The sequence below is a fragment of the Cryptomeria japonica genome, chromosome 3 (assembly GCF_030272615.1).
Source record: "Cryptomeria japonica chromosome 3, Sugi_1.0, whole genome shotgun sequence".
NCBI classification, from domain to species: domain Eukaryota; kingdom Viridiplantae; phylum Streptophyta; class Pinopsida; order Cupressales; family Cupressaceae; genus Cryptomeria; species Cryptomeria japonica.
In genome coordinates this window covers 384,019,025-384,043,868 of record NC_081407.1, presented here as the reverse complement: position 1 = coordinate 384,043,868, position 24,844 = coordinate 384,019,025, and the positions used below count along the sequence as shown (strand labels likewise).

Sequence of the window (24,844 nt, the reverse complement as noted above, 5' to 3'; positions counted from 1 at the left end):
TGTAATCCTTTTAAGTATCATCCACTATATTCTTGCTAGATGTAATTTTCCTAAACATGTATTAAGTGGTTGGATCATTTATAATTAAGATAAAATATTATGAAAATACGAATATTATTACTTAGCTTCAAGAGTTAAGAATGAAATCTACTTTTAAATCTGAATCTCATGTGTTTCATTATTAAGGAAAGGATAACTGAGTTTACATCATGATAGTTCCTTTGACTTATCAATGTTGCTAAAACCTTAAAATATTTCTAATGAACATTGTCAACCTAAATAGTTTCCCTTAATTAAAAAACACACAATTCTATTCATTCAAACACATGCAATGAATTAACCTTCGTAGGAGATATGTTTCATTTGAAGTAATTTTTAGTTCTTCTACTAGAAAGATTGAATGAAAATCCAAAGGATGAAATGTAGATCGTGGGAAAAGGTCGGCTACACGCCAAGGAACATCAAAATCAACACCCAAGGTTCCGCAAGCTTCAGAATGGGTTCTGGTAGAACACCAGAATAGGTCTCAGGCAACCGGTAACAAAGGAACAACCAATAACAAGAAACTGTCATGGAAACCGATAGTGATATCTTGCCAAAAAGTGATCCAAATGCGATGCGGTCTGAAAGCAAGAAAGTTGATCAAGTCTTCAAGTAGAATCCAACTCCACAGGATCCGGTGAGCCAAAACCGGGACACACGGAAAGGAAAACTGAAACTGCAAATAGAAAGGAAAATGTTTTTGGTTGATGCAAGATTGCAATGAATTGGGGATGCTCTTGCATCATTTTGTAAGAATATTTTAATAATTAATCTAAAAAGAGTTCAATAATTAATTGACATGTTCCCTCAAAATTGAGCAAGTAAATTTCTTTTGTCAAATGGAGTCAACATTGTGATATAATAAAAGCCTAAATTGAAATGAGTAAACAATGTTACTGTAGAAAAAAAATAAAAAACACTTAATTAGTTTAAAAGATAATGGACTAAGCACTTAATAAGAAATCAAGTGCATATGATAAGATGGTAAAAGGAACAATGTATACCTAAACAAAATTAGGAAGCTTTAGTGCTTAAATAAGTGAACCTAGATAGGAAGATCTAGGCAAGAATGTAAGTATAACATAAGGTTGAAATGTAGTGAAAAAATCTAAGTAGGTAATTTAATAATCAACTTGAACATTTATTAAGGGAAACACGCATGCAACTCTATTCTACTTTAGGAAACCTTCCTTTTATTGAATTGTGATGTGTACTTAATCTCACGATTCAAGTTAGGATAAAGAATCCAAACCAATTGTAAATATATTTCACATGTAACAAGAGAGCTACTAAAATATCCATAACATGGTATACTCATTGTATTTGTATAAATTAAAAGAATCATGAAGGCTTAAACATGCTTAAAATAATTGCCAATCACATATATATTAGGTGAATGTATGAGTTGAACCATTCAGAGTAAAAGTATAGCATGCCAAATATATTCACCATTAGATCTTAAATCATATTATGAGAGCATTTAGAAATTTATTAATTATAATTTATATTTAAATAGGAAAAATTATGGTCCTAATTTTGGGCATATGATAGTTTACTCATGTTCTCATATTCGAACATGGTGATTTAAGGGGAATAAGGTTGCATTTAATTATTCAAGTTTTAATTACTTTAATTCACTAAAAAAATCTCATTATAAAGAAAATGGTTTCAATTGATCTAAGGAGTCGTTCCATCAATAATAGGAAGTTTACTTCCCAAGTTAACCCTTTTTAAGATCTAGTCTTTAATAGATTGAGACTCAAACCTCTATTAACTCTTTAACTACAAAGGTCTTCATCACCTAGTAGTTTCATAGGATTTGATCCATGTCAACTACATCTTACTATGTTCCTATGATTTTTTTTTTAGGATACTGAGGGTATCCCTGTGACCCAGCCCAATGAACAAGGTGAGTTGAGGTGAGACTAGTCCCTGGAGGAAGGATCCACATCTCGCAAGCAATCCCACCACTTAAACCCAGGAGGGAGTTGAACCTGAGACCCATGGGGAGAAAACCCATAGCCCAAGCCAACTCACCTACCTGTGCGAGACATGTTCCTATGAATCTTGAGATAACTCATTTGTTTGTTTCAATATAAAAGTTGACTTTTTATCAACTATATTCTAAATACAAGAAAAGGGTTCCTTAGTATGAAAACTTCTATGTATATTTTCATTGCTAAGATTCCACTCAAGACAACTTTCAAGGAACGTGATAGTTTGTCATTATATAGTGTGTTCAAACAATAACTTAAACCATTCTTTACTATATAAATATTCAATCATATCAAGATTTAGATTCCAATGATTCTTGTTCATAATTTACCTTTATAATAAAGCATAAGATTTCAATACTCTTATAACAAATATCAAGCATAAAGACCTTGCACAATGAATAGTAGTCAACTTGTATCTTTCCTCATTTCAATATAAGCATCAATTTAATGTAAATCATAACTATATACTCTCATAGTAAAATGTTTTTTATTCCCAAAATAGATTGAAAAAAAGATAAAATTAACTTTCAATATTGACACTATTTCACTTTTCCATAATCATTTATAACGTATAGTTCAAGTACAAGACCCCATATGATTCAAGTATAATTCATAATTACAAGCATTCTTAGGCTATATTTTCTTTGTAGGATACTTTGAAGTAAACATTGTAAGATGTCACATCATCAACTAATCCCAAACATTCTCACTATTCCACATAATTTTTTCATTTTCAAATAGGATGATAGAATATGGTGTACAATTTCATATGATCATGCAAATAAACCTAAGTTTTGATGTTACTAATAAGTGACAATAACACTGTTTACCTTCCCAACTATAGCATTCTAGGATCACATTCATACTTTCTTCGAGTACTTTCAAGCATATAGTTGTTTCAACATCTATAAATAACCTTACCATAATACTTATATTCCTTAATAAATTTATTATAAGGGAATGCACTTAACCCATGGATAATCTTATTATTACAACTATGAGTAAAATAATGATCTCAAATTCTAAGTCTTAGTTCATATTATGTAGTAGTCAACACATGTTCCTTTCCAAATGAACTTGAATAGATCCTGTGTTGGAGCTCAAAAATGCTACTCCAATTCCTAGAACCAAATCTCACTCACAAGGCCAAGATTATCATCATGCAAGTGAAATTTTCTCATCAATAGATTGTAGAGGGGTAATGACCAACTCTATGAGAGTGGGTTATTTGTCCTACACTTCGAGCTCAACTTAACCTCAAGAGGGTGTTCCTAAGGGTATACCTCAACAAGTATTAAAATCACACAAAATTTACAATCATAAACATCTAAACCAAACCCAAATTGATGTCTTAGTATAAAAGACTGCCATTGGACCAAGAACAATTGATTGCATGCAACCTCTATATAGTTTATATGGTTGTACAAGCATGATCCACATAAGATATAGTTATTAACTGTTCACTTGACAATATTTCTCTAGTTATAATGATAGCCATGGATGCACATGAAGAACCTTCTAAACTAACCACTGATGAAAATGTTTCATTTAAAATAGTTTGAGATCAATCAAGTGGGCAAAGAAATTGGTGCATATCTAGTTCACTGCAAAGCCACAAAAAACAAGAAAGAAAGCCATGGAGGAAGCATAAAATAAGAGATCTAGGCATATATGTCATCACAATACAAACACCATGCAAAGAGCATATTTAGTAATCCACATTTGAACTCCACACATCCAATTGAAATATACAAAAGACCACTACAAAACTTGCAATATTCAGAATGTTGTTAAATTCACCAATTTCATTTGTAAATCATACCAACAAATGTGGAAAGGAAGAATCTTTACAATCATTAAAAAAATTCCTATAGGAATACAAACAATGATGGAGACATTCTCTACACAATATCTATACATGCATCTTATTCATTTGCAATCTCAAGGAATCTGTAGCCATCTTGCAACTAGAGATAGCATGAGTTGAAGCCTTAGACAATCTTTTGCACCTGTAGAGCCTCTAGTAACCAATAAAAAGAACCAAGCCCTTTTTCAAATGAGAAAAACTCACAACACATACACCTGGGTGCTCAACCTAATTAGCAACAATGTAGCATTTTGAAATTAATGATCAAGGGATAGATCACACACAAAATGAGTATTCCAAATTGATGGAGAACATATGCATTCAATTTGGGTAGATGGGCAGGGGGCACCATTAGTGCAAGTTGGTGAATTAAGTGGAAGAGAAGCATGCCATCAAAACTCATGAAAAGGTGACTTTTTACATTATTGGGCCTTTTCAATGATTTGCCATTAAATAGCCTGAACCCACAATCCGAGGATCTATTGATTGTCAGAATATAGGCTTGGCACCAATCAGGCCCCAAAACAAGTAGGAGAAAATGTGATATCACATCGAGCATATCACCATTGGGTTTTTGGGCATTGGCCTTGAAGTCTAACATTTATATCCTTCTTCAGTCGGATGAGATGGAATAGGTGGGAAAGGCCACATGTCTTTTTCTTAGGGATCAAGCATTGGGTCCTGTTAGAATCAAGGAACACTGAGGAGGGGGGGGGCGTGGTAAATCAGTGTTTTGCCAGAAATCAAATTCACAAACTTATTCTTTATCCACCAGTTAGCAATGCATAACAATACATAACATAAATAGGCAATAAATAGACCACAAATCCATAACACTGGAATTTTTATGTGGAAACCCGGAAAGGGAAAAACCATGGTGGAGCTGGGACGCACAATATTCATATACTATGGCCAGGAGTACATAAATATTACATAGATGGGGAATACACTTGCATTCAAGCTCACTGCTCAATTACAATGACCCAAAAGGCTACAACCTTTAGGGAAGTCTCACTGACTTACAATTTGATTACAATGAGAAAATACAATTAAAGAACTTTGAAATAGCATCTAACAATGCAATAATGAGTTTCGGTTAAGCACAAGATCTCTAACTGTACTCGCTCTACAATATATCTGTTACTGTCTTAGTCAGCTATCAGATCACCAGGGGATCAAATGTGCATGTGATACTGCGCTCAATCGCACAAAAACAGATCACCACAACAGTAATACACCAAAAACCAATCACCAATTCAATCTTATATATCTGGTCATATAAAAAATGAGCTCCTCCAAGTCGACTATCAAGAATGTAACGTGTAGCTTCAAGTCAGCTTCAATCTCTAACAAGACATAACACCAGACCAAAACAATTTTTCAAAATGTTACACCAATGTCGGGCTTATCATTATCACCTTGAACTTAGTCACCAAAATCATCGCAAACACTGGAAATCTTACCGAACCAAAACTACACTGGAATAATCCCGATTTGCTGATTAATTGGCTACTAGTTAACTCCTACTTCTGGATAAGAGGAATCACGACCACTGGATCGAATCTCTTGCCATCAATGACAACCCTAAACCATAAATCAAGCATCGGAAATCATCGGATGAGTGTCAATTGCCAACATGTCCAACCTCTAACACTTATCAAAAGCGACAACGGAGTAAAGAAAAGGTCGGACAATACCTGATTGAATTAGAAGAATTTGAGAAGTAGTGAGGAAAATGGATTGGGAATTGGGAAGTAAGATGACGCTTTAGATATGAAAGATGTTAGAAAGGAAACCCAATCACCAAAGGATAAAGACTAGGACATTAGGGATTCACAATTAAGAAGAAAATATAACTTACAAAGAAAATAGTTAGAAGTCAAGATGCATACCTGATAACCAAATCCCAAAACACTCAAACATTTTTTAGGACAAGGCATCAAAGATCAAGGAGATGGGGTGGATAGAGAAGGGGAAGAATAGAAATAAAGGGAAACCCTAAAGGTCAACAAGGTGGGCACTTGGGTAAAATTTGAAGGGAATAATCGAGGCTTCAAGGATTGAGAATTAGAGGTGAGGGATGATGTATGCCAAAATGGTAGTGGAGTAAGAGGTTTATCAAGGGCCTGATGAATGTCAGAATTAATTATTTTGCAAGGTTTTAAGCAAGATTTCAAGGTCAAAATATGAAAGGGAGCAAGCGATAAGAGGAACATAAGGGTAGATTTAAGGCTGAAACTTCAACAATTGAAAAGCATAACCCAGCCAAATTTTAGATTTTTACATTGGGTAAATGATTACATCCATGAAGAAAAAACATGATACCATCAAGAACTCTCTCAAATCAATTATTTTTTATTGATCATGAAAAGGACACATAAAAGGGAAGGGACTTGAGCCAAAAAGAGGATGACAAGATTGGCTCCCAATAACGGATCTAGTTGGGGACACGTGCCTTTTGCAGGCACAACAAGAGTTCATATTTCTCCAAATTCCAAAGGAAAACAACAAAAATGAGATTGACTCAAGTGGAATAACAAATGAACGTACATGATGAAACACATAACCAATTAACAATGTAATACGTGGACACTACAATAAGGCTATCACACAAAATTTTAACACAAAGTAGACTGATCTTGCAAAGGATGAACATAACCATAAATACCTTTATCAAACACTATATTGTTGAAGGAATTGATTTCCCTCAACCCATAATTGTTTCCTTCACCCAACTGCAACAAATACAACCTTCTCCAATCAATCACAACCCTGTGACTACCACCAAATAAGTGAAGTATTGCTCCACCATTGACCTTTCTATTGTATGGCAACCACAAAATGTGTCACCACATTACCTTGTATTATATTCTCAATTTGTATAGCAGCTAGGGGTGCCAATTGAAAACTCAACTCAACAACAAATGAGACTAGTATTTTGATATCCACTGATCTCCACAAGTGATTTAAGGAAAAAAGAGAATGCCTCCAATTCACCTTGCATATAAAAGTATGCCACTCCATTGTGTTGACTTGCAAAGGGAAACTCATATTTTGACAACTCAAATTGATATTTGGAAGCTCAAGCATAAAAGAAACTTGGGTAGTATGTCGATCATTAGCTTAGAGGAGTTGTTTCAACTCAACACCATCACAAGACATATGTTGGGCCCAAGTAAAGAACTCAAAATCAGGCACACTATCATCCCCATTATAAGAGGTTACATCTTCATGACAAATGAAAGCCTCATATTCAATTACATTAATCTCAGGGACAAAATCACCTATGTTGATATAGACTTCATCAACACAACCACTTAGATCACAACAAACTTCATGCAAAGAGCTAGACTCTTCAAATTGTCTTATAAGCAAACCACTCAAAATGAAAAATCATTGGCTATACATACTTTTATTTTTGCATTTGTCACTTCATGTACAATTGTGTTATGTTATCCTCATGCAAACCATCAATAGCAACTTCAAAATCATAGACAGAGACAAAAGAAGGTAGAAGATCAAACAAGAAAATAACATCATGTTCACCATTTGCATCATTACCATGTGCACGCTCCACATAATTAGCTCCCTAGGTTGATTCATCTAATGTTTCACATGTAGCCACAAGTTGATTCCAAGAAGCAAAAGAATGCCTTGAAAAGATTTGATACCAACTCCTCACCTATCCATCCATTGACTTAAAAAAATCTCATCCACGTTTCTTCATCTTCAATTTGATATTTCTCCATGAATTCTGAAAATACCTCAACATGTGCATCCCCTTCCTACTAGTTATATCCATAAAACTTGGGCATCAATCAACAAATTAAATATTTCATCAATTGTATCTCATAATCAACCCAAGAAAGGTCAAGTTACTCATAAATGGGATCAAGAGGTACAAAAAGAGATGAATAAAGCCATTTTTTGTAACAATAGGGTGTCTCTATGATAGCAAAATATTGAATCTCTCTCCACATTGCCTCTCAAGCTCCTCAAGCTCTTTTATCCTTAACTTGTTTTCATGTATGGATGCTTGTATGCCTAAATGTGAAGTTGTCTCTTGTGTTGGGTTGTATGAACAACAGGGTGATTCATTCTCATAATATTCCAACACATGTATCCTATCATACTCCCAAGGGTTTGAATTGTATGATACTTTTGAAAGAGTCTCCTTATGATAAATGCAGCCATTTCAGCTCATCGTGGATGGTTACAAATTTTACGTAGAGTGGAAAAGAGAGGAAAAATAAAAATTATTTCTTTACTAAGAGAGAAACCATGCTTTAGATAAAAAAGAAAAACATGATACACCTTATAATTAGCTGCAACCACCTGATAAGTGTTCATGAAACATGAACAATAACAAAATTGCATGTTCTTTGACAACAAAGTCACCACCTCAGGAAACCCTTGAAGCACACAAACCTTCAAGGCACAAATTTGATTTTGGGTTGCAGCCACCAACAAAGTCTTCACAATCTTTTCAACCCAATACCCCTCATCATTTTTTTAGTGTCATTATGTTGGCATAAGTTGACAAGATGCCAACTTCAATACACAACAAAATGCAAATTGTTTACCATCCACAACAATAACAAACCACCCTTAAATTCTCCCCAACAACGAAGCCTGTTGGAGCTCAAAAACACTACTCCACTTCTTGGAACCGAATCTCACTCACAAGGCTAGAGTTGTCATCGTGCAAGTGAAATCTACTCAACAAATTGTGGAGTGTTAATGGACAACTCTACGAAAGTGGGTTATCTCTCCTACACTTCGAGCTCGACTTAAATTTAGGAGGGGGTTCCTTGGGGTATACCTCAACAAGTATTAAAATAACACAAAATATAGAATCAATAAACATATGCAACCCAACCTAGCTTGATGTATTAGTCCCAAAGACTATCATTGGACCAAGAACAACTTATTATATGTAACCTCTATATAGCTGATATGGTTGTGCAAGAATGACCCACATAAGATATAGCCAAATTGACTGCTCACTTAAGAATATTTCCTTGGTTATAATGATAACCATGGATGCACAAGAAGCACCTAAAATAACTATTGATGAACATATTTTGTTTAAATTACTTGAGATTGGCCAGGTGGGCAAACAGACTTGTGCCTATCTAGTGAGCTATAGAGTCTCAAACAACAAGAAAGAAAACCTTGTAGGAAGCTTAAAAGAAGAGATATCAACTTATATGCCATGAATGACCCACATAAGATATAGCCAAATTGACTGCTCACTTAAGAATATTTCCTTGGTTATAATGATAACCATGGATGCACAAGAAGCACCTAAAATAACTATTGATGAACATATTTTGTTTAAATTACTTGAGATTGGCCAGGTGGGCAAACAGACTTGTGCCTATCTAGTGAGCTATAGAGTCTCAAACAACAAGAAAGAAAACCTTGTAGGAAGCTTAAAAGAAGAGATATCAACTTATATGCCATCAAAGCATAGACACTATACATAGAGCATACTTAGTAATCCACATTTAATTGCATACATCCATTTGAAACATGCAAAGGCCATGACCAAACTTGAAATATTTGAAATGATGTTACTTTCATCAATTTCATTTTACAACCATACCAACAAATGTGGCAAGGGAGAATCTTTACAAACTATAAAACATTTTCCTAGAGGAACACAAACAATGATGAAGACATTCTCTACACAATATCTATATGATGCATCTTATTCCTTTACATGCTCCAAGAATCCATAGCCATCCTACTATTGTAAATAACATGATCTGAAACCCTAGACAATCTTCTACACCTACAAAGCCTCCAACGACCACCAAGAAGAACCAATCCCCTTTTCGAATGAGCAAAACTCACAACATATACGCTTGGGTGCCCAACCCTAATCAACAACACTGTAGCATTTTGAAATCAATTGCCAAGGAATAGACCATGCCCAAAATGAGCGTTCCAAATTGATGGAGGACATTCACATTTCATTTTGGTTTATGGAGAGGTAGTGCCATTAGTGCAAGTTGGTGAAGTAGGTGGAAGAGAAGCATGTCTTTGAAACCTGTGAAAAGGTCACTTTTAACATTATCAATGCATTTGAATGATTTGGCATTAAATATCACAAAGACCCAACAAGAGTTGTTGTGGGTTGGACTCTAGGATCAACACTTCTCACATGCTAGACAAGCCCCCCCAAAAGTAGGAGGCAATGCAAGATCCCATCAAACATATAGCCATAGCGTTGTTGGACATTAACCTTCAGGCCTAACATTTATATCCCTCTTCAATTAGGTGATGGAACAAGTGGAAAAGGTTGAAATGTCATTTTTTTGGGGGCCAGGAATCAAGCTCAACCTCTAACACTTATGAAAAGTGGAAAGGAAGTAAAGAGAAGGTTGAAAAGCCAATAGCTAAATGACTTAGAAGAATTCAACAAGGAGTGATGAAAATGGATTGAGAGTCCGGAACCAAGAGGAATACTTAAAGAGGAAAGATGTTAGAAAGGAAACTTGATCATTGAAGCCTGAAGACTAGGACATCTAAGATCAAGGATTGGGAAGAATGTCTAACTTATGAGGAAAATAGTTAATATTTAAGACATACCTGAAAATCAAACCTTGAAATACTTTAAATATTTTTTGGGACAAAGCATCAAAGATTGGGAAGATGGGGTTGGATGGAGTAGAGGAAGAATAGTGATAATGGGAAACCTTGAAGGCCAATAGGGTGGGCACTTAGACAAACTTTTAAGGGGAGGATTGGGGTTTCAAGGATTGGGAGTGAGCGATGATGCATGCCAAAACGGTAGTAGTGTAAGAGGTTTAGCGAAAGCTTAATTAGTGTAATACTTAATTATTTTGCAAAATTTTATGCAAGATTCTAGGGTTGTGAAGATGAAAGGGAATGAGTGATAAGAGGAACATGAGGGTCGATGTAAGGTTGAAACCCCGACAATTGACAAGAATAGCACTTAGCCAACTTTTAAATTTTCACATTGGGTAAATGACTGAAGCCATGAAGCAAACAACATGACAACCCTTAAGAACTGTCTCAAATAAATTATTTTTGAGGAATCATGAAAAGGGCACACAAAAGGTAATGGACTCAAGCCAAAAAAGGGTATGACATGATTAAATCCCAACACTAAACACTTATCACACTTTTGTTAGTGGGGGTGCATTATAAGCCCATACTTAGGATAGCCACTCATCCCCCTACTCAAGATAATTGTTATCTTGATGCGGGAACAACCCGAGAAACAAAAAAACACAACAAATTACGATAAAAGAGACAAGAGATATTATTATTATTATCTGAAAAACTATCTGGAATACATGCATAAATGCAAATAAGAGGAATAAATCCTCACATGTTGCAACACGCAGCTTACAGAGTTTTTTGGAAACCCTTTACAAAGAAATTTTCCAACCTAGAACCAAACTCCCAAAACACAACTCCAACAACTAACTTCCCAGTTTCTACATATGAGTCTTAAATAGACTTTCTTTTGTTTTGGAGCCGAAATTACAATATAAAATTACCAAATGGCGGACCAATTCCAAAACATGAAATTGGAAATTTGAAAATACAGCCAGATTCGAAAATTGGAACTTTTCGAAAAATTGTCCAACTTCTGGCAGCCATAACTTTTGATCTGGGAATCAGATTTACGAACTGTTTGAAGCGCCGAAAATCTCTCTGAATGTAGAATATGTTGAAGGATGGATTTGTCGATTCCCACCATTTTCAGCCCCGTTCGACATTGTTTAATGCCTCAAATCTGACTTGGAAATTTTTTTTCAGTTTTTCGGGAAATTGAAACTTTAATAACTTTCAAACCGTTAATTCTTTTGACCTGATTCTTTCGCCAATGCTTATTTTTCCTTCCTTAATCTTCCTAGAAATTTTGGGCTCCATCTGCCTTCAAATAAAAACCTACTATTTTGGGCAGTTGGCAAGAAAAAACAACTTGACAATTCTGAGAGTTGGATTCTCTTATTCATCCAAATCGGTATCCAGAACTGCAAAAACATTAAAGAAAACCAAAACAAAAAGAAATATTTTTGGGTGATGCAAGATTGCCCTTACACCACCAAATGTTCTTGCATCATATCCCCATATGGATTTTTTAGTAATAGGACAAATTTCAAGCTAATTCCTTGTCTTTTCAAGTTAAGAGTCATGTCACAGTTGATCAACTATGTTACTTTTTCTTTCTTTTGTATGTCTTCAAGATTGATTAACAAAGCTTTGAGAACCATTCACCAATGTAAAGAATAGGTTTCAAGGAGTATAAGGTCATGGGAAATCATCAAGGCAAGAAAGAAGTTTGTATGTTAAAATTAGAGAGCAATTTTGGAAGAGGGTCTTTTAGTTGGCAAAACTAGCAATAGGGATAGAAAACATGCACCTAACAAGGTTGAAGGCACAATTTTTGTAAAAGTTTGTGAATATAAATACATGCATGTGCTAGTATAATATAGGGAGACTTTTTTAATTAAAGTTGCAAATGTCATACAATACAATGACATGCAAATAGTCAAAACAAAAAACATGTAGACAAAGTGATTGGAACCCACCAATGAAAGGCGAAGACAAGCTCATTTCAATTTGAAGTTGCAAGTATGGTTATAGAGTGCATGCCATGATATATGGAGATATGTATTCTATCAAAAAAAAATTACAACAAAGATGTGAAGAGTGTGCCAAATAGTGGACAGATAATGTTTCAAGTTTTGAAAGTTGCATGAGGAGATGAAAGCGCATGCCACAAAGAATGAAACAAGTTTTGGGTAAAGACTAAAATGTACCAATATGTATTATGTAGACAAGTAAGGGATTCAAAAATAAAGTATGCAACAACAATACTAATGTGCACCATTCATATGGTTAACAAACATTTGAAATTTGTTCAAGGTTATCAAGAGGCATGCCTTTCCCATAAGCAGACATAACTTTTCCAAATAAAGTTTGATCAGCTTTTCATCTTTATTTATGAAGATCAAACAAATTCTACAAATTTTAGATTTTTGGAGTCAAATAAGCAACAAAAACCATGAAACTAATATCACCCTAAGTTGTTAGAAAAGACGTCCTAATAAACCCTCATGGATCCCAAGGATGAGGATCTCTCCAAAATCCAACTAGAGTTGCATTAATCTCTTCTTTTTGCATGATCATTTTTTAGTAGAAAAAGGAATGAGCTTCACCTACATCTCACAGATGAAAACCAAAATGAAAAACAAACCTCTTTTCAACTCCTAACTCGACTTCCACTCAACTCATTTATATAGGTGCTTTCAAAAGAGAATAAATGCCATTAATTCCTCACAAAATAGACCTAGCTGTGCATTCCATTCACATAAAATGCCAGTAATCTCCAAATTCCTGCCAATACCTTTGCATCATTAAGGCTACAAAAATATTTAGCTTAAACTAAATTCTAAACTTGGTCCTAATATATTTTCCCAAACTAAATATAACTTTATTAGAAATCAAACCAATATAAAGATAAATCATCAACATAGGGACCCTCCAAGGTGACCAAACACATTAGCTCACAACAAGCAAGAGTCAAGATCAAATATTAAAAAAAATTATAAAACAAACGAGCACAGTAGTGAAGGACATCCTATAACACAGTATGTATGTAAACATTTATTCATCTTAGGGCCATGTAGCATTGGTCAAACTAGGACGTGACTAGAGCCACATGGTGCACCAGCACATCACAAAAGTGTGATTTTGAGCACATGCACCAACAATAAGAAACTGATTCAACTTATCCAAGTAAATAATAGCAAAGATAATATCTAAGTCAAAATAATCATCAATGTTATACATCAGAAATCATCTAAGTACATCAATTTTACATGCAACTTTCAAAATCAAATACTAAAGTGTCTTGGGAAGGTCATGACAATTTTCGCTGAGATAAAATTCGTCTTCAATTTTTAATTTTTTATGCTGAAGTCCACTACACATTACACATCTATATTTCCCTAACTTTCAAAAGATATGAGAACAAAAATATAAGTTTACATTTTATCATCAATTTTTTGTTTTTTCATGCTGAAGTTTGCTTGAGAATGGATGAATGGGATTTATTGCAGTTTTAATAAATATTTGAACATATAGTTCTGTTTTGATCCTATGTTGTAGAAAATAAGTTAAGTGTGTGATGCAGGGTAAGCTGAAAAGTGAAGCTGAGGAAAATTGTAGAGATTTTAATTTTGTCACCGCATTTTGTCATGTGTTTTTGTGGGGTAAATGTTTTATATTTTCTATGTGTGAAGTGAAAAACATTTGAAAGACATACCCTCAAGGACGGAATCCTTAGACTTTTGGTTATGACTTCCAAATTTATCAAAGAACCCTAATGTGAATTACAACATAAAAAATTACTAATATAGAATTTCAGAAATTCAATGCATCTGAATACCTTCACCATGTAAAGTTATTTCAATTTTAATTAAAGAACAAGTTATGAACTATGAATGCTATATATGGATATGAGGAATTATGTCAATGTCTAATAATTCTGATTTTTATCTGCATGTCTAAAGGAGAGAGATCATTTAATATTTTCTATGTCTTCTCCAAATGAATTCAATTGGCATATATATCATTTAGGCAACCGGTCAATTGGTGTATTGACCGGTCATGCCTTTTAGGCATGACCGATCAATGCACCCATTGATTGGTGCCTTTACAATTATACCATTAACACAATGCTGATTATCGGTTCAAAAACCCCCGATAGCATATTGTAATATCATAATATAATGACTGATCAATTTAATGAATCGGTTCATATAAACACCGATGATTCAAAGTGCACGATGTATATAATCCAACCGGTGCATTTGTTAACCAATGTTAATGCCAAATGAAGCGGTGTATTCATTAAACCCGATAACAAATATGCCCGATATAATTAAGCCCGATAAGAGATGTGAATCGGTGCCAATGTTTATGCACCCGATAGCAAGTATGTATCGGCGAATTTAACCCGATAACTTATAGCATTTAATATGCTATCGGGTTAATACCCCGATAGCATATTAATGCCAATTAACAATTGACATTAATATGCTATCGGGTTGTTAGCCCGATAGCATAATGATAAGCAATGTTTGTACAATCCGATAATCACATGCAATATAAATCAGACATGAAGCATGTAGATAAATAACAGAACAAGGAAGGTTAGGAAGATCTTAATTTGCATAAGCTACCATGCATTAACACTCCCTCTTAGCTTTGGAAGATAGATAAGGCAACCTGCATCACATTTCCTTTCCATAACTAAGATAATGTCAGTCAGCAAAAATCATTTATACATGAGAAGTACCATCAAGACATATGATACAAAATAGAAGAACATCACTTGAGCATGTGACATAAAGTATTATTTTAACATGTGATAAAAGTAAGAGAATCATCACCTGATCATGTGAGAAATCACCAAAACATGTGATCTGTAAGATTCATCAAGATATCACCTAACACGTGATATCAGTATTGCCTAACACGCAATACTTAAGGATAAGTCTATGAGAAAGGTTAGTTTCTCATCATATCCAAGTTGTGATAAGTGCAATAACATTTATAAATGTTTATCACAACATAGTCATGGCACATCCATGACTTACCAGAGATCCAACATGATCAATGGTTGAGATATCACCTACACGTGATATCAGTATTGCCTAACACGCAATACAAGGATAACCATATGAGAAGTGCTTAAGTTCTCATCATATCCAAGTTGTGATAATGCAATAACATTTGTACAAATGTTGTATCACAACATAGTCATGGCACATCCATGACTTACCAGTGATCCAACATGATTACTGGTTTGACTATCATAAGATCGTCACCTTATGATGTCTACATACAAGTGTTCAGTATCTGAGAGATCGTCACCTCTTAGATATGAACACAGGTGGCAAGAAGCCAAGAGATAGTCCAAACATGACAAAGAAGTTTACACCTTAAACATCTTAAATATATGTAAGTATAGATTACAAAGCAGATTACCTTTCTATCATACTGTTGACGTGTATTTTGTACACAATCAAACAAAGAATAAAATACCCAAGGGTACCTTATCCTCTCTTGAATAAAGCCTTTGATTGCTGAAGATATCGCGAAAAAGGATCAATCAGGATGACTCCAAGGTTCTTGTATGTAGGGTCTCTACGTGTGGATAAGCTCTCTGTGGTATGATGTGATTTGTTGGAATCACAAGGGGACTTACACTTGATGACTGAACTTCTGATTTGCTTTGAATATTGCTGGAACACAGGATTTTCACTAGCTTAGATTTGAAAAAAGGAAAAAAGATGAGGGCGAGGAAAGGATCTAATCCTAACACTAAGAATGTAAGAGCAATGAATGATCTTTGATGGAATTCTAACTAAGTCTTGTTTTGACATCACAGGAACATCTCCACAAGGTTAGTGCGATCTTCGAAGGAAAGCTTTATGATGTTCAAATCATCACTACAGGCATAGACACCATCAGGTTGATGCATATCAATGAAGAAGCGACAATTGAAGTTAAGCTTAAGCTGAATGATTCCAGTTGACTACACAAGGCAAGTCTGCAATCAACAAACTGCTAGTAGTATGGATATACGAATTCCACCATCAATCAAGCATATTTCTTCCACTCATCTAATAACACGAAATCAAATACGAGAAGTATAGAGACCATGCAAATTGTCGAATCGACCCATAAATTTCACCATTTCTTCAATGAAGTTACATGTCTTTTACAACAACATCTTGGCAACAATCTTTGCCTTCTCTCTCTACTCTACTCTAATTGCTATTCTATCAACTAGCTAATCACCTTCTAACTACTCTCTATCTGTCTTCTAACTGCTTCCGACTATATTCTAACTCCTTTACAAATGAAATGCCAGGGCTTATATAGTGCCCTCAATACAATTCGATGGCTAAGATCAATTCGAGATCAATGGCCAAAATTTTACAATGAAAACCCTAATTAGGGTTTGTTACAACCATTACATAACATTTAATGCTCGACCAATGAAATAATTGTATTGCTTGGACACATGTCCTCTCTGGAAAAATCGACCAATGGATAGCCGGGGTAGGTACATCGGAGTTTGTGCCACCTTCCATGAGTTAGGTACATTGAATCTGGACATGCTGAGGTGGACCACACTGACTGGAGAAGCGATGACTAGGATGCCACCTCGTCTGACACTTGTAACTTGGTAAATATTCAACTTGATGTTGTTGAGAAGCTAGCTTTAATTAATTCATCTAGAACTATCTGCTTCTTCAACGAACCCTTGTTTTAACTTCTTGTGTCCTTGATGTGCAGGATGATTGATGTACCTCACCTTGGAATACTGGATTGGAGAAGTCGCCCTTGATGACGTTAGTCCAAAGAAGGCCGTCCTTGTCGATGCTAGACTGGAGGAGGTCGCCCTTGTCCTTGCTTGATCGTCCTTGGAGGAGACCATCCTTGATCTGGCTTGATTTTACAACTCCGGGATCTCCATTTGATGCCTACACAAAATATTAAAGTTAGTCTTTTGAGCATCAAACCTCAAAGCATGAAATTTAAGACCTTTCAACGGTAAAACTTAAGATATTAATTTGAAAAAAGTCATGATAAATCAAGAACTACACATTTTCAAATTAATAATGAATGGAATTTGGATCTTCAAGACTTAGACTTTACAAAATTGCAATGGGATCATAATAAGTCTTGAATAAGAACTTCAAAAAATGATTCTTCATACCTTCCCTTTGAGTATTTAAGTACAAAACCTTGAAAAATGAAGGAAGAGGACCGGATTTTGTTGGGCAAGATTTATAGTCCTTCCTTGGATGAAGTACGCCTCCTCTAGTTTGAAAAAGAATAAACTCCACTAGCCTCTTCAAAAATCTGGAAATTCGCCTTTAAATGTCTTCAAAAAATCTGGAAATTATCCTCCAATCTAGCTAGAAATTCACCTCTCCAATAGCTTTCAAGATGAATTTCGCCCTCCACTAGCTTCTCCACACTTAGTAGAAATTCGCTCCACTCCTCTGGATTTCGCTCCTCAAATTGCTCTCCAATTTCGCACTTGAAAGGATGATTGAATGATTTGAATTGTGAAACAACACCTCCAATATATAGAGCGCTCACCTTCCACTTACCCATGAGGCCAACCTTGCAAATAAAGACAAAAAAATAAATAAAATTAAAAAAAAGAAGAGGCCGACTTGATAAAATGAATAAAAATAATACCTCAAGCGCCTCATCTTTTAATTTTAATTTAATAAAAATTAATTTTAAATGCCTTCACAATAGAAATTCGATTTTTTGAGGCCCAAAATTAATTTATTAAATGCCAATTTAATTAATTTTTTTCAAATATTTCGAAGTTGATGATTTTGGCATTTCATGCGATTTGGAGGATATTAACGCCCAAGTAGAAAATAGTGAATGCCAATAACTTCGCTCTGGTCCCTTGGAGAGGGACAGGAGCGCCTTTTCACTTTTGTCCTCAATCCTTCATTTTTTAATTGCCAATTCACGTTGTGGGGCTAGCAATGATCCCTTTCGTCCCTTCAGTGCATGTTCAACTTGTTTTTTGCAAGGCAAAATTGATGTTCTAGAGATTTTCGCCCTGGTCCTTCAGTGAGGGACAGGAGCGCCTTTTGCATTTGGCCTAGGATCATCAAGTTTTTGGAGTCAAACCTTTGTTCATCATGATTTAGAAGACCTTTCCAATCTTGCTCAACTTTGCCTTAGCATAATCTCGGAGGGAAATTGTTGATTTTATAAAAATCTCCCTGGTCCTTTAGTGAGGGACAGGAGCGCCTTTTGCATCCGTTGCGCAAATTCTTGATCATATCAACCTCAAGGCATTTTAAACGTCATTTCAAATTCGCGCCTTGGCTTAGATTCGTCCAAACTTGGCGAGAAGGACTGGATATTAGGTTTTTCGCCCTGGTCCCTTGGAGAGGGACAGGAGCGATTTTGCAAATCCAAGCTTATCCATCCTTTGTTAGCCTTCCAAATTATATTCAATGGATAAATCATGTTTTCCTTGGTCTCTTCAAATCATAAAATTGTCTTGATCCTACAAGAACAGTGCAAATTTGAAATTCAAGCTCCGGTCCTTCAGTGAGGGACAGGAGTGAATTTTGCCCTCTAGGCCAAATCTTTTCACTTTTCATCTCGAAATTCCTTTGCTAGGGGAAGATATCATCTTGTTACACGCCATGAATAAAAGTTAATGTCCAAAAAAGGTCTAAAATTGTGCATATAAAGAAAATTGCTCTGGTCCCTTGGTGAGGGACAGGAGCGCTTTTACCTTTGTAGACAAAAACTCCATCATTTCATTGTCAAGTCTGGATGCTCTATCATACTCATTTCGTCCTTCACCATGCCTTTGATGTTCCAATTTGACCAAAGAAGGTCAGGAATGACTCAAATAAGCCTTTTCGCCCTGGACCCTTGGTGAGGGACAGGAGAGCTTTGCCTTGGTCCCTTGGAGAGGGACAGGAGCGAAATTCGCTCTGGATCCTCAGTGAAGGACAGGAGCGAAATTTGACTTTTTGAACTCTCTATCAGGATAATTTTTATGGAATATAACATTTAAGTATAAGTGACATTGCCTTCTATGTTTCTTCTTTCTTATACTTTAAGTTATATTCCATATATACTTTCAGGATGTTTGAGAGTGGTTTCAGACCTCTAGGAGTTATATTGCAAAATCTAGTTTTTTGAGGTTTTTCAGTTTCCAGACTCAGTCAAATTCAAGATCAGGACATTCCAGACTTAGCCAAATTTCAGGATCAGGACTTTCAGACTTCGCCAAATTTTCAGGATCAGGACTTTCAGACTTAGCCAAATTTCAAGATCAGGACATCACTCAAGCCGGACTTGCTATCCTATTGATCTCCCCGACAGCACTCAAAATGCAAAGGCTAACTAACAAAACCCTAAAAGACCAAAAAAAAAAAAACCCTAAAAAGGAAAAAACAGGGGTCCCCATTTGCAATGGGGCGATGTGTGAAAACGTCACAACACATACCTAAACCCTTTCTGAAGTGATCAACCTTCACTCTGGAAAGTGGTTTGGTCAGAATATCTGCAGTCTGATCTCCTGTACACACATATTCTAACTTTATCACATTCTTGTCAACCATATCTCGTACATAGTGATATGGAATCTCAATATGTTTGGACTTGTCATGAAATACTGGATTTATAGAGAGTTTTATACAGCTTTGATTATCATACTGAATGACTGTAGGTTTCATAGGTTCTCCAAATAATCCCACGAGCAATTTCCTTAGCCATACTGCTTCTTGGGCAGCCATTGAAGCTGCAATATATTCAGCCTTTGTGGAACTCTGAACTACTGAAGATTGTTTTCTGCTGATCCAGGATATCATGGCTGACCCTAAACTGAAGCAGCACCCTGAAGTGCTCTTTCTGTCAGTCACACTGCCAGCCCAATCTGAATCTGTAAATCCATGTAGATCTATGTCAACCTTTTCATATTTAAGACCAAGCTTTAGGGTACCTTGTAGATATCTCATTATATGCTTTACTGCAACCAGGTGTATCTCCTTAGGTTCACACATGAACTGACTTAAGGCATTAACAGCATAGCAGATATCTGGCCTTGTATTTTTCAATACTGCCATCTGCAGCATGCTTGATTTTAAACAACCATTTAGAAGACACAACAGACTTCTTGGTTGGCCTAGGAACAATCTCCCAAACATCATTCTTCATAATGGACTGATATTCTTCAGTCATGGCATCTATCCATACTTGATGTTTGAGTGCATCTGAAACATTGTTAGGTTCAGCTTTAGAGAGATCATTCATAAGTGCAACATAGTTGATGAATTTATTAGGCCTCTTGCTTTCCCTGAAGGTTCCTGAAGGAGCAGTGAACTTCTGAGCTTCTGCTATAGTTTTGGTGGCCCATAGTGGTCTTTTCTTGCGATTATCTATAGGTGGGTCTTGTGTTTCACTTATAGTTTCCTCAAGATACTCCCTCTGAAGCTCAGGAGTAGGATTATGAATTTCAGGTTCTATTGTATTTTGGGCCCTTTTGAAGGCTAAATCTTCTTCGAAGATTACATCCCTACCGAGTTCAATATTTCTCTGCCCTTGTACATAGATTCTGTAGGCTTTAGAAGTTTCACTGTATCCTACAAGTATTCCCTTTTTTCCAGAGGGTTCTAGTTTTAGTCTTTTCTCTTTAGGTACATGAATATAGACTGGACACCCAAATATCCTAAGATGGCTGATATTTGGTTTTGTCTTGGTAAAGACTTCCTCAGGAGTTTTATCTTCAAGGTGTGAATGAGGACATCTATTTTGTATGTACACAACAGTGTTAGTTGCTTCTGCCCAAAGGTTCAAGTTTAGATTTTGATCTAGTATCATGGCTTTGGCAGCTTCTACTATGGTCCTATTTTTCCTTTCAGCTACTCCATTTTGTTGTGGATTATAAGGTATTGTCAACTCCCTCTTAATCCCAGAATTTTTACAAAAGTCTTTAAATAGTCCTGATGTGTATTCCCCCCCATTGTCAGTTCTTAAGGTTTTAATTTTGTTTTCAGAGAGATTTTCTGTTAATGTTTTAAACTCTTTAAACCTACTTAGGATCTCTTCTGATTCTTTACATTTCAAAAAGTAGATCCACGTCTTCCTAGAGTAGTCATCAACAAAAATTACATAGTACAAAAATCCCCCTAGCGAGGGTACGAACACAGGTCCACATACATCAGAATGAATTAACTCCAAAACTTTGCTAGTTTTCCTAGTACTATTCTGAAATGCATTTTTGGTATTTTTACCTAAGGCACACCCTTTGCATGCCTCTGAATGATATTGCTTCAACTTAGGTAAACCTGTGACAAGGTTTCCCATGGTTGACAAAGCTCTATAATTCAGATGGCCTAATCTCCTATGCCATACTTCATTTGCATTAGTTGCTTCATGGATCAATGCTAGATTGGGCTCTGTACATAGCTCATACAAATAGCCTTGTCTTCGACCAATGACCTTAGCGTCTTTGATGGAGGATCTCTTTGGCCAAGCCAACACCTTGTTTTCCATGAAGGTCACTCTGTATCCTTGATCTTCTAGTGCTGATATGGAGATTAGATTTCTTTTGATGCCTGGAACATATAGTACTTCTTCAAGTCGTAGTGACATGCCTGTCTTCAGTTTGATGGTGCAGGTTCCAATTCCTCTGACTGGATGTGAAGAATTGTCTCTGATGGTTACTTCCTCATCATCTTTCTCTATCATGGAGTCTAGTATTTCTCTAAAGCCGGTGATGTGTCTGGATGAACCACTGTCGATCACCCATGAGTTAGATTTTTTTGAAGCATGGCTTGTAAGTGCTGAGTAGAGGACATAGTTCTCGGAGTCATTTCTCTTCTAGATTTCCTCACTTTTGCAAATGTGGCTTGCTTCCCTTTCTCCGGACAGTTTGCAACATAGTGTCCGAATTTGTCACACCTATAATATTGAACATGTGATAGGTCTTTCTTAGAAGTGTTCTTGCCTTGTTTAGCTTTTCTTTTCCTGAATTGCTTCTTTTTGTACTTCTTATTGATGTTTGTATTTAGGACTTGCAAGTCTTCATCTATATTCTTCTGTTTTATTCCTACCTTGTTCAATCTGGATTCTTCTTGTAGACAGTCATCTCTTAGTCTTTCAAACTTAGGATATTTGGACCTAGCATTGATGCCTTGGACGAATGTGTTCCATCCACTAGGCAATCCATCTAGAGCAATGAGTGTTAACTCTTTGCTTTGGATGTCGTATCCAAGGGAAGCTAGGTCATCTCTTAGGCTTGATATCCTCATGAAGTAGGAGTTAATTGTCTCCCCTTTGTTCATACTGATATGGTTGATCTCTCATTTTAATGCCAGAGTACGACTTGCATTTGATATCTCAAATGTCCTTTCAAGTGCCTTGAACATTTTATAAGCCGTCTCCTGCTTTCTAATGATGGGCATTATATTATTTCTTAGCCCATCCACTATTATTTTAATAGCCTTATCATTTCCCTCGATCCATGTGGATTTCTCGGTTTCATCTTCTGGTTGTGCACTTTCAGTTTGGACATATGAATCAACTTTGTTTTCTCTTAAAATCATTTTGATTCTAAACTTCCAAGCTGAAAAATCTTCACTACCTCCGAGTCTATCTTCGAATCTGATAGCGTCGGCCATTATGGAAATGTGATGTAGTTTGTAACTTAGTCCTTGAATTTTATCAAAATTGAATAGCCTTAGGTTCGATTACCTTGGCTCTGATACCATGTAAAGTTATTTCAATTTTAATTAAAGAACAAGTTATGAACTATGAATGCTATATATGGATATGAGGAATTATGTCAATGTCTAATAATTCTGATTTTTATCTGCAGGTTTGAAGGAGAGAGATCATTTAATATTTTCTACATCTTCTCCAAATGAATTCAATTGGCATATATATCATTTAGGCAACCGGTCAATTGGTGTATTGACCGGTCATGCCTTTTAGGCATGACCGATCAATGCACCCATTGATCGGTGCCTTTACAATTATACCATTAACACAATGCTGATTATCGGTTCAAAAACCCCCGATAGCATATTGTAATATCATAATATAATGACTGATCAATTTAATGAATTGGTTCATATAAACACCGATGATTCAAAGTGCACGATGTATATAATCCAACCGGTGCATTTGTTAACCAATGTTAATGCCAAATGAAGTGGTGTATTCATTAAACCCGATAACAAATATGCCCGATATAATTAAGCCCGATAACAGATGTGAATCGGTGCCAATGTTTATGCACCCGATAGCAAGTATGTATCGGCGAATTTAACCCGATAACTTATAGCATTTAATATGCTATCGGGTTAATACCCCGATAGCATATTAATGCCAATTAACAATTGACATTAATATGCTATCGGGTTGTTAGCCCGATAGCATAATGATAAGCAATGTTTGTACAATCCGATAATCATATGCAATATAAATCAGACATGAAGCATGCAGATAAATAACAGAACAAGGAAGGTTAGGAAGATCTTATCTTGCATAAGCTACCATGCATTAACACACCAAACTATCATAATAAACATTGTAAATAGAAACGTATGCCTAATATCCATGTGTGTATTCCATGGATCTACCTCTACATCTTTCTTGATGTTCTTATCTACAATCCTTCCAATTTTCTTTCTCCCACCTTTGGTTTCCCATTCCTAATAAGCTACGTCTATCCTTTGACAAAATTTTGTTATCCTCCTCAGCCTGTCCTCTCAAATTCTTTATTCTTCCTATTTAGTCCCATTCTTGATATTATACTCCGTTGTTCCAGTTTTGTTTCTATTAGACAAGAGGATCTCTAAATATTTATTAGCCTGGGGATCCTAACAATAGGAATTCATCTTTTCTCTATAAGCTTGAAACAAAATTCTCTCCGATCTATTGCTAACTCTTCTCTCTCCCTTCTATTGGCTTCAGTTGTGCTGAAATCTATTCACATTGAGTTTGAATTTACTCCACTTTAGCTTGTTTGAAAATTTCATTTTCAATAGATACACACTTATGTGGATACATTAAATCATAAGATACACTAATGGACAAATTCACTTGATTTTCAGTAATGGATTCTTCACATAGATAACAATAGATTTGATCATAGAAATAGGGTTGGAAATGTATTAGATGACAACTTACAAACAAAACTACACATTGACAATGCCACAAAAATAGTGATTTGGATTTAGAATCATACCATAATGTAGAACAAATGGAACATATCATATAGAATAGAGTCTTCTTCACGAATATCACATGATGTGTGGCCTCCTACTATATGATAGAAATCCCTAGAGATCCTCGACAGTCCACCATGTGCAAT

General features: G+C 35.6%; 1 protein-coding gene across 5 annotated transcripts in view; it reads right to left on the bottom strand.

Annotated features, from left to right (window-relative positions):
* Window positions 1-206: 206 nt before the first annotated feature.
* The window catches only part of LOC131044736 (uncharacterized), a 173,008-nt gene continuing 148,370 nt past the window's right edge, over window positions 207-24,844 (bottom strand). Inside the window, exon 8 of one of the 5 annotated variants that reach the window (XM_057978138.2) lies at window positions 207-718. In XM_057978138.2, the coding sequence (XP_057834121.2) occupies window positions 527-718 (192 nt within the window). In that variant the 3' untranslated portion in view covers window positions 207-526. Of the gene's footprint in view, window positions 719-12,848; window positions 13,288-24,844 lie in introns of those variants that run through there. The other 4 variants (XM_057978134.2, XM_057978133.2, XM_057978136.2 and 1 more) reach the window with 4 other exon arrangements.